The sequence below is a fragment of the Oncorhynchus mykiss genome, chromosome 18 (assembly GCF_057628025.1).
Source record: "Oncorhynchus mykiss isolate SJ-2025 chromosome 18, ASM5762802v1, whole genome shotgun sequence".
Taxonomy (NCBI): domain Eukaryota; kingdom Metazoa; phylum Chordata; class Actinopteri; order Salmoniformes; family Salmonidae; genus Oncorhynchus; species Oncorhynchus mykiss.
In genome coordinates, this window is record NC_143039.1 from 47,901,664 (window position 1) to 47,913,789 (window position 12,126).

Sequence of the window (12,126 nt, forward strand, 5' to 3'; positions counted from 1 at the left end):
ATGGATAGACGCTTTTGACGGGAAGAGCTATAACGGGACAGAAGCTTCATATATACATACTGGCATTGGACAGACGACAGCAAGAATAACACTGCTGTATTTTGAGAGCCAAAAACAGTATTGTTGCAACGCATCTATACATTTGCATTCTGCATTAGTTCATTCTGTCAAATTGGTAAGTGATCGGATATATTTTGACTAATCTTTAGACTGATTTGATGCATCTCGGTTTGCAACATAAACAAACATCTGTGGAGTCTGGCAGAAATTATACATTTGTATCATTGCTAACACACCCCTGCATGTTTTATGAAAATCCTATTTGCATGTGTGTTGATACATTTGTTGATACAGTACATGGGCGTGTCTTCTATGCGCTTAATCAGCTAAATGTTCTGGGTGTGCTCGTGATACGGATGCTGCGCAACATTTACGCAGATTCAATTAACTGCAAGTGATGTCTGCTGACCCCTTGGATTTTCATGGGGAATGCTACAATAGTTGTAATACTGACTATCCGCTCAGATTCAGATGAAATCTTAATAGAATATATAAAAAATGTAGTAACATTTAGTTACGTACAGCAGCTGTACCAAATTGTTATTATTAAACCAACTGTATAGATTTCATGCTGTCAAGCATGACTGATGAATTACAAATGCTTCAGCAATAGGCCAATGTAAGGCTCTGAAGTAATCCACTGTCAGGCCCACTGCCTGGCCCACTGCTTGGTATATGAAATGGTTTAATTAAATGGTGTGTTTTTTTTTGTCTTTACAGCATCTGAGGAAGAAAAACATGTTCTACACGTGTGGTCCAAATGAGGCTATGGTGGTGTCAGGTCCATTCTCTAACCCAGTGTTTCCCAACCCTGGTCCTCCAGTTCCTGTAGTGCACATTTTACTTGTAGCCCTTGACAAACACACCTTGTTCAACTCATTGAGGGCTTGATGATTAGTTGACAAGTTGAATCAAGTGTGCTTGTCCAGGGTTACTCGAGGACCAGGGTTGTGAAACAGTGTAAACATGTACAATTAAAGAGCTGTAGGATGGTAATAATACTCTCATGTGTATCTCACAATCCCCCCCCCCCCCCCCCCCTCTCTCTCTGTTTCCCAGGGTGCCTCCGTTCTCCTCCAGTAATGATTGCTGGAGGCAGAGTGTTTGTGCTTCCCTGTTTTCAGAAGATCCAGAGGTAAAGTTTCTTCTCCTGGTCATGTCTGCAAACACACACAGTAATGATCTGGCCATGTATTGCCATCTGCCCTTGTTTTGGATATCATACCACGACACTGTGGAATGACCATATCTCTCCCTCCTTTCCTCTCGCCCAGGATCTCCCTGAACATTCTGACGCTGAGCGTGAAGAGTGAGAAAGTCTACACCCGACGTGGGGTTCCCATCTCGGTCACTGGTATTGCCCAGGTTAGTCTCTCCGTCTTTCTCGGTCTCCATTTCTTCCTGAGCCAATGTAAGTACACCATTCTGTCAAATCACCAGTCATTTAGACCTGTTTAGACACCCTAGTTTTGAACACAAGTGTAAGGGCTCTCTTTGATTAGGTAGGTAACAAGTAGATCATTAAAACTGGCTTGTGTCATTCATTTATGCACTGGCATTAAATTCCTAAATACCTCACTCTCTTGTGTTATGGACAGGACAGAGTAACCTTGCCTGTTGCAGTGTTGATACAGCTACTGCTGCTGTGTAGTTGGGTAGTGTACAGCAGATGCTTCTGTTTGTTTAGCACTGTGCACACCTGAGTCGTGTTCATTAATTACCCCAAAAAGACTAAAACTACCTGAACTTGCTCAGAAATGCCTATTTTCGTTTTCTGCTTAAAAAAAAAAACATTTTTAAATGTTCATTTGCTATTATGTGTTCCCTCCTCCGTCCAGATGAAGATCCAGGGGCAGAACAAGGAGATGCTGGCCGCAGCCTGTCAGATGTTCATGGGGAAGTCAGAGGGCGAGATCGCCCAAATCGCCCTGGAGACGCTGGAGGGCCACCAGAGGGCCATCATCGCCCACCTGACTGTGGAGGTAAACTTGACAACACGAGGGGGGCGTGGGTTTTGACCTTTTTAGCACAGCAGTGCCGCGGTCGTAGGTACAAGATGAAGCCGAGTACCGCCGGCTACCCAATCACAATGCTTGTTTTGACCAACCCGTTGTAAAACAACTGTTTTGCAAGATGTCACAAACAGATCTGGGACCAGGCTACATTAAAGCAGTACACTCATTTTAGTGCAACATAGAAACATTTCGGGCACTATTTTGCCTTCTTCATCGTTACATGAGGTAAACTGGACAGCACCCTTACTGGCCACATCCACAGTTACAGTTGCAGATAAATAAACAGCACATTATAGCTGCTCACTCATTTCAATGCAGTGAAGCCATGACCAATGCCAAGAGCTATGGCCAGAGACACACTCCCCATACTTATTTATATGGACAGTGAAGCTAAAACTTTTGATTTGGCTCTATACTCCAGCATTTTGGAATTGAGATCAAATAATTCATATGAGGCGACAGTACAGAATGTCGTAATTTGATGGTACTTTTGTATGTACCGTAGTCAGCACATTGCACAGCGGGAACTGTCTTGTTACATAACCGTAACAAACAGACGATGACAAACAACACATGCAACAGTTGTATGTACATCAGAACCATAGTCACATGGACATCTCTGTCTGGCTATGTGTTCAACAACTTGTACATAGTAACACGAGGGAGCGGGAACACGGCAACTTTTTACTGTCATGACAATTGCACTAAACACAAGCATATCAACATCGGTACGAACCCAGTTATTTCACCCCCTCCAGGAGATCTACAGGGACCGTAAGAAGTTCTCAGAGGAGGTCTTCAAGGTGGCCTCGTCCGACCTGTTCAACATGGGCATCAGCGTGGTCAGCTACACGCTCAAAGACGTTCACGACGACCAGGTGTGCTTTCTCGCGCTCTTCTTTCAATGGAGACTCCATTGATTCAACTACTCCAATGCTGGATAACTAATGAAGCCTAAACTACAAAGTAACCAATGTTGTTCTCTTACTCTCTGTGGTTCAGGACTACCTCCACTCCCTGGGGAAGTCCAGGACCGCCCAGGTGCAGAAAGACGCCCGCATCGGAGAGGCCCAGTTCAAGCGGGATGCTGTGATCAGGGTGAGCCACCTGTCCCTTCTCTCTGCTCTCTCCTCTTTTCTACCTTCTTCTCTTCTTGCGCACTTTATCCTGTCCCTTTCTCTTGTTCATTTCTGAGTTCTCCATCACGTTCCTTCGCTTGGTTTTCCCCTATCCGCTCTTGCTTTTCTCTTTTCTCATACTCCATCTGAACCTTTCCTTCTCCAATCTCTCCGTGTTCCCTTTTTATACTTCCTGGGGTTCTCTCTCTCTCTCTCTCTCTCTCTCTCTCTCTCTCTCTCTGTAGGAGGCCCATGCCAAGCAGGAGAAGATCTCAGCCCAGCACGTCAATGAGATCCAGATGGCCATGGCTCAGAGGGACTATGAGCTGAAGAAAGCATCCTACGACATCGAGGTCAACACCAAGAAGGCAGAGTCTGAGATGGCCTACCAGCTACAGGTATGTCCATAATATTGCACTGATACTTGGATGTATTGTAAAACACATAGAAATGGTCATAGAGAGTACTACTGAGATCTTGGGCTTACCATTTGAACCCTCCCCGTCAGGTGGCCAAGACCAAGCAGCTCATCGAGGAGGAGAAGATGCAGGTCCAGGTGGTGGAGCGCTCTCAGCAGATCATGCTCCAGCAGCAGGAGATCACCCGCAAGGAGAAGGAGCTGGAGGCCAAGGTTAAGAAGCCTGCTGAGGCCACGAGATACCAAATCGAGAAGCTGGCCGAGGCCCAGCGGTGAGTACCAGATAGGGTTGGGCCGAAAATGATTAAATCGAATGTTGTGGTATGCAAGACGATATATCGTGATGTGCAAGACTATATCAAATCAAATGTATTTATAAAGCCCTTTTTACACCTGCAGATGACACAAAGTGCTTATATAGAAAAACAGCCTAAAACCCCAAACGGCAAGCAATGCAGATGTAGAAGCACGGCGGCTAGGAAAAACTCCCTAGAAAGTCAGGAGCCTAGGAAGAAACCTGGAGAGGAAACAAGGCTCTGAGGGTCTGGCCAGTCCTCTTCTGGCTGTGCCGGGGGAGATTATAACAATATATGGCCATCAAACATTTCTTATGGCTGGGGGGCAGTATTGAGTAGCTTGGATGAATAAGGTGCCCAGAGTAAATGGCCTGCTCCTCAGTCTCAGTTGCTAATATATGCATATATATATAATATTTGCATTATTATTAGTATTGGATAGAAAACACTCTGAAGTTTCTAAAACTGTTTGAAAGATGTCTGTGAGTATAACAGAACTCATATGGCAGGCAAAAACCTGAGAAGAAATCCAAACAGGAAGTGAGAAATCTGAGGTTGGTAGATTTTCAACACAGTTCCTATTGAAATCCTATTGAGATATGAATAAAGTTGCACTTCCTATGGCTTCCACCAGATGTCAACCGTCTATAGAAATTTGAATGAGGCTTCTACTGTGTTGTGGGACTGAATAAGAGCAGAATGAGCCAGGTGTCTGGCATAGAGCCATTTCCTGGTCATGCGCATTCCACATGATATCCACTTGCGTTCCGTTGCTCCTCAAGACACAAAGGAATTCTCCGGTTGGAACTTTATTGAAGATTTATGATAAAAACATCCTAATGATTGATTCTGTACTTAGTTTGAAATGTTTCTTCGACCTGTAATATACATTTTTGAAGTTTTTGTCCGAAGTAACACTCGACCAGAATGAGCGTTTGGATATATGATTAAATCGAATGTTGTGGTATGCAAGACGATATATCGTGATGTGCAAGACTATATCAAACGCGATAACAAAAGGAGGTATTTGGACATAAATAACGGACATTATCGAACAAAACAAACATTTATTGTGGACCTGGGATTCCTGGGATTGCATTCTGATGAAGATCATCAAAGGTAAGGGAATATTTATCATGTAATTTCTGGTTTCTGTTGACTCCAACATGGCGACTAATTGTATTATTTTTCTGAGCGCCGTGTCAGATTATTGCATGGTTTGCTTTTTCCGTAAAGTTTAAAAAAAATCTGACACAGCGGTTGCATAAAGGAGAGGTATATCTATAATTCCATGTGTACAACTTGTATTATCATCTACATGTATGATGAGTATTTCTGTTGAATCGATGTGGCTATGCAAAATCACTGGATGGTTTTGGAACTAGTGAACGTAACGCGCCAATGTAAACTCAGATTTTGATATAAATATGAACTTGTTTGTATTGTGTAACATGAAGTCCTATGAGTGTCATGTGTCATCTGATGAAGATCATCAAAGGTTAATGATTAATTTTATCTCTATTTGTGCTTTTTGTGACTGCTATCTTTGGCTGGAAAAATGGCTGTGCTTATTCTGTGGCTTGGTGGTGACCTAACATAATCGTTTGTGGTGATTTTGCTGTAAAGCGTATTTGAAATCGGACACTGTGGTGGGATTAACAACAAGATTACCTTTAAAACGGTATAAAATACATGTATGTTTGAGGAATTTTATTATGAGATTTCTGTTGTTTTGAATTTGGCGCCCTGCACTTTCACTGGCTGTTGTCATATCGATCCCGTTAACGTGATTTCAGCCCTAAGAAGTGTTAAGGCCAGATTGTTCGTCAAGATGTTTAAACGTTCATAGATGACCAGCAGGGTCAAATAATAATCACAGTGGTTGTAGAGGGTGCAACAGGTCTGTACCTCAGGAGTAAATGTCAGTTGGCTTTTCATAGCCGAGCATTCAGAGATCGAGACAGCAGGTTCGAGAGAGAGTGATTGAGAGAGACAGCAGGTCTGGGACAAGGTAGCACGTCCCATGAACAGGTCAGAGTTCCATAGCCGCAGGCAGAACAGTTGAAACTGGAGCAGCAGCATGAGGGACAGACAGTAGTCATCAGACAAGGTAGTCCTGAGGCATGGTCCTAGGGCTCAGGTCCTCCGGGAGGGGAGGGAGAGAGAGAGAATTAGAGGGAGCATACTTAAATTCACGCAGGACACCAGATAAGACAGGAGAATTACACCAGATATAACAAACAGACTGACCCTAGCCACCCGGCACATAGACTATTGCAGCATAGATACTGGATGCTGAATTAGAGGGGGTCGGGGGACACTGTGGCCCCATCAGACGATACCCCCGGACAGGACCAACCAGGCAGGATATAACCCCACCCACTTTGCCAAATCACAGCCCCCACACCACTAAAGGGATATCAACAGACCACCAATGTACTAGTCTGAGACAAGGCTGAGTATAGCCCACATAGATCTCCTCCACTGCATAAGCCCGAGGGGGCGCAATACCGGACAGGAAGATCACGTCTGTAACTCAACCCACTCAAGTGACGCACCCCTCCAAATGATGCACCCCTCCTAGTGAAGCACCCCTCCAAGTGACGCACCACTCCTAGTGACGCACCCCTCCAAGTGACGCACCCCTCCTAGTGAAGCACCCCTCCTAGTGAAGCACCCCTCCAAGTGACGCACCCCTCCAAGTGACGCACCCCTCCTAGTGAAGCACCCCTCCAAGTGATCCACCCCTACTAGTGAAGCACCCCTCCAAGTGACGCACCCCTCCTAGTGACGCACCCCTCCAAGTGACGCACCCCTACAAGTGACGCACCCCTCCTAGTGACGCACCCCTCCTAGTGAAGCACCCCTCCAAGTGACGCACCCCTCCAAGTGACGCACCCCTCCAAGTGACGCACCCCTCCTAATGAAGCACCCCTCCAAGTGACGCACCCCTCCTAGTGAAGCACCCCTCCTAGTGAAGCACCCCTCCTAGTGAAGCACCCCTCCTAGTGAAGCACCCCTCCAAGTGACGCACCCCTCCAAGTGACGCACCCCTCCTAGTGAAGCACCCCTCCAAGTGATCCACCCCTACTAGTGAAGCACCCCTCCAAGTGACGCACCCCTCCTAGTGACGCACCCCTCCAAGTGACGCACCCCTACAAGTGACGCACCCCTCCTAGTGACGCACCCCTCCAAGTGACGCACCCCTCCTAGTGACGAACCCCTCCAAGTGACGCACCCCTCCAAGTGACGCACCCCTCCAAGTGACGCACCCCTCCTAGTGACGCACCCCTCCAAGTGACGCACCCCTCCCCTCCTATACTCTATTTGAACTTTTATAATCAAAACAGTGCAGTTTTATCAGTTAGGCAGTATCAATATGTTGAAAATTAAGTCGAAATGAATTAACTAAGCCTTATTGTTTTGCCTTACTAAGGTTATTTAATTAGAATGTGACTAATATCGTAAATATATATATTTTTTAATTGCCTCGTCTGGAAATATCTAGTCATTAATGGCACAAAACGATTATATTGGATATATTGCAATATTTGGAGTAGCATAACGTAGAAGCGCTCTCCCCAAATATCGCCCCAGCCCTCGTACCAGCCACAGGTCTCAAAATGACCTTTCACAAATTATATATAGCATTTTGTGAACAATTTATTGCATAGACAATGAAAATATACTAGATATTAATGCGTTCCATGAAGTACGAGACAGACAAACAAATATACAAACTATACTGAATATGTACTATACAAATCATTAATCCAGACAGAAAATATTTACACAAGAAGCAATCTAATATCACACAGTCATTCTGCAATTCTCATTCTCAAGGTGTAAATAAATGTTTTTTTCCCCACAGTGCACAGCTCATTATGGAGGCTGAGGCTGAGGCAGAGTCCATTAGGGTGAGTGTGTCTATAAGTATCACATTGTTACTATAGGACTGTTACTGCTCCAAGCTTGTTTTAACCCTAAAAGCAGTTCATTCTTGTGTCTGGGACTCGTATAAGCAGAGAGCACTTTCACAGTAAGAGAAGGCCATGTTTACCACACGCAAGTCTTCTAGCTTGTTCCATCAATACTACTAAATCCTGCCGTTAACTTATGATAAGTTACACCTAAAGAAGCCGTAACAACATAGTATGTCACAATGATAAAATCAAACTGTCAAAAATGTTCTTCTCTCTCTCTCTATCTATCTCAGATTAAGGGTGATGCGGAGGCCTTTGCTGTGGAGGCGAAGGGGAGAGCCGAGGCGGAGCAGATGGCCAAGAAGGCCGAAGCCTTCCAGCAGTACAAGGAGGGAGCCATGGTGGACATGCTGCTGGAGCAACTACCACTAGTGAGAAAACCTTTTCAAGACAGAGCTCAAATACACACTTAGGGGGGAATCATCATTTGAGGTGTGCGCATTAAAATATTGCGCAAGTCATGCATTGAATTGAAGATTTGCGTGAAAAAGTCATACAACTCAAGTGAAGTTAGTTTGAATGCAGAATTGCACATTGTTATATAGTCCAACATCTGAGCCCTGGGGCGAGCTTTTGGGCGAATAACTGTATGTTCTCTGACCTCCTCTAGATGGCGGAAGAGATCAGCAGGCCTCTGGCGCAGGCTCAGAAGATCACCATGATTTCCAGCGGGGGTACCGAGGTGGGCGCGGCCAAGCTCACAGGAGAGGTGCTAGACATCATGACCCGCCTTCCGGCGACGGTGGAGAAACTGACGGGAGTCAACATCTCACAGGTGAGACAGCCTAACCAACGATGTGTGACGTATTATATAACAAGAGGACTATTATTTGTCCGAACAACAGTTTTCTCAGTAGGTCTCCAATTAATGAACCAGTGGTTACCCCCACACAATATAGTTTTATTGTCACATACACCGGATAGGTGCAGTGAAATGTGTTTTACAGAGTCAGCTGTAGTAGTACGGTGCCCGTGAAGCAAATTGGGGCTAAATGCCTTACTCACGGGCACATGGGCAGATTTTTCACTTTGTCAGCTCAGGTATTTGAACCAGGGACCTTTCGGTTGCTGGTACAGCGCTCTAACCACTAGGCTACCTGCCACCCCTGATCCAGAGTTATATTTCACAGATTATGATGTACAAAATAACTTGCCAGATAACTGTGACAAACACAGATCTATATGTATAACTCTTCATTCTACGGTTGATAAAGAATGCTAAAGATTAATATGGTCACCGTAAGCATCAAGTACAGGATAGTACATTGTGCACATTTCCGGTTCCTATTGTTCGTAATGTTAGTTAACCTAGTTGGCTAATTCGCTGATCCAACTTTGTGAATCCCTGCTCCTGTTGGTGTTCTATGCTAAGGCTTCATTTTCTCTCTTTCTCCACCCCCCCCCCCCCCCCCCCCCCCCACACACCCTCTCACTCTCTGTCTCTCTCTCTCCATCTCCCTCTCTCTCAACCTGTCCTTCCATTCTCTAGGTGACAACTCATACGGTCTGAGGACTCCGGTGCTCAGGCAAACCTATTTCACAACCCTGCCTACTACCACAGCCTTTAACTCTCTCCTCAAGTATGTTATGCCAAAAAAAACATATGGTGCCCTACGTAATTATTGGGACCGTGAAGCATTTTTATCTTCTTTTGGCTCTATTCTCCAAAAGTTTGGATTTGAAATCAAACAATGACTGAGGTTAAGGTGCAGACTGTCAGATTTTCATCCATATCGGGTGAACCGTTTAGAAATTGCATTTTGCATTTTGGAGTCACTTTTATTGTAGATGAGAATATAATATGCTTCTAAACACTTCTACATTGATGTGGATGCTACCATGATTAGGGATAATCCTGAGAAAGTGAGAAAGTTACAGATGCACAAATATCATATCCCAAAGACATGATAACCTCTCACCATAACAATAACAGGGGAGGTTAGCATTTTGGGGGGTTATTATATTTGTGTGTCTGTTACTTTCTCACTCATCATTATTCACGATTCATTCAGGATTGTCCCTAATCATGGTAGCATCCACATTAATGTAGAAGTGTTTAGAAACATATTATATTCTTATTTACAATAAAAGTGACTCCAAAATGACACAATACATTATTTACCATTAATTTCTATTGGGAACAAAATTATCTGAAACCCAAAACGAACAACAAATTCATCCAACAGATTCGTAGGGTCACAAGCTTGATGTGGTCATTGCGTGCTATGAATATGGAAACCAATACTAAACATTTTACTACTTTTGAAGTATAGAGTCAAAATAAGAAACAATTATTCACTGTCCCCATAGTTACGGAGGGCACTGTGCTGTGTCTAGTATCTACCCTTCTATCAAGCCCCTCTTCTTTCCATGTGCCTTAATACCCCTTTCTCTGCCTCGCTCACCTTTCACCTCTTTGCGTGTATATTTGTCACTTGATTCCCTCCTTCATAACTGGCTGTGTCCACTGCCTTGCTGCCAAACCCTAAGTGCATCTTAACTGGCGAGTTCAATGTAAACGCACAGTCAAATCCTTCACCCAGTATTCATTTTTCTCAGTGCTCAGTCTTACTTATCAGAAGCAAAGGTGACCTGACCAAATCTGTATTTTTCTTTCGTTGTTTTTAATGTTACTGGTGGTCGTTTTATTCTGACGAAATGTCTTGGCTTTGTTCGTACTACATTTGAGTAACAAGGAATGTGCAAAATATGAACCATTCAAAGTATTCATCGTGCTAATCTATACCTGCAAAGGCTCTTAGGAGAAGTAGTGTGAAATAAGCCAGTCAATTTAGCTGTTGTTTTTCTATATATTATTATTTTCTATGGATTTCTATCTGCGAAATGTGTGCTTTCCCATTTACGTGTGTCTACATTCACTGTTACAACACGCTATTTACGTGTTTTTGATGTTTTCGTTGTACTGCCTGTGTCTCGCACCCTGAAGGATGCAGTTTAATCGCTAGTCTTTAGAAAGGTCAAGCGGATTATGTAGCAGCTCTCACAGATGTGACTTGTATTCATTTTGTCCAGAGTGCTAGGCGACTGGTTTACTGCTCTGTTATAGCTGTCAAACCGGTCATTTGACGTTATAATCATGGAACTATTGCACTTCTGGCCAACACTACATAATGTGATGTTATTCTATCGATGTTCATTGAGATGTACTGTTAGCATTGAAGCTACGCTGTTATTAAGGTGGTCCTCAGATCAACAGAAATAGTAGCTGTGGAAATAAATGATAAAGGGAGGAATTTTCAGTTACAAAAAAAGTGATTGACATCAGAAGTAAAAAGAGAGGAGGTGTCATATGTAAAAAAGGACTTCTGAAATCAGGTTGCTGTCTCTATTTGAGAACCTTTCGTAGCCTTAACTGAAGCTAGCTGTGTTGTATTGTACTGCTAATAGACGTAACTACTAGTACATAATAGTATGATATACAAGTATTGAGTACATGGCACATATGTCGTGACATTGCATTTCATCAGAGGAAAGGCAAGCGGTCCTTCCTCATGTATACTGTATGTATTGGCTGGTTCAATCAAATGCCCCCTCTGGGGGTTGAATAAAGTACTATCTTACCGTTCAATCAATGCCTCAGATCAGTATGTTCAAGGGAAATAAGTCAGATAGCATAGCTTGCTAGCCCTGTGTGTCTCATGGCATTATAGGGTCTAATGAGACGACTGACTCGGTATAGGAAGTGAGGTTGACAACTAACTTGCCTTATCTCCACACTGTCACCCTCTGCCTCACCGTCGCCACATAAACTCCCTCTTATGAGCAGATTTTTTTTTCTCCTTCATTTTATTTATTTATGCGAAACACGAGACATTTGTTATATTTAAGTGTTTGTTTTTTTCAATATGATTTGTCAGGAGCCTGAATGCATGTGTCCGAACAGGTACTATTACAGGTCAGCAACCAAACCAGGAACTGTACCAGATGTTCCAGTATGGGAATATTTTAGATGTTGTAATTATTGTTGAAATGCTACTACTGTACCCATTTTAGTAAAGTATTATCCCATTTTCTGTTCAATTTAGTTTGAAACATTTTATACTGTACACAAAGAAAAACTGATTTCAAACATATGATTTTGTTATGTCAAGTTGTCACATTTATCTTCATTTATGAAGGGCCTTCTGAGCTCAGCGTGTTGGCCTGGTGTCCCATTCAGTTGTATCAGAAGACCAGAGTAATCAAACATCCTTATCCTTACTAAGTGTTACCTTG

General features: G+C 43.5%; 1 protein-coding gene across 1 annotated transcript; it reads left to right on the plus strand.

The window, feature by feature from the left end:
- LOC110496217 (flotillin-1) lies at positions 1-8,663 on the plus strand. Its single transcript, XM_021571988.3, is given in 13 exon segments — positions 1-175; positions 781-841; positions 1,120-1,195; positions 1,335-1,425; positions 1,899-2,042; positions 2,834-2,953; positions 3,078-3,173; positions 3,439-3,591; positions 3,702-3,883; positions 7,779-7,824; positions 8,124-8,261; positions 8,501-8,572; positions 8,574-8,663. Coding segments are annotated over 12 exon segments (1,194 nt in total). The 5' UTR covers positions 1-175; positions 781-798; the 3' UTR covers positions 8,607-8,663.
- Positions 8,664-12,126: the final 3,463 nt, after the last annotated feature.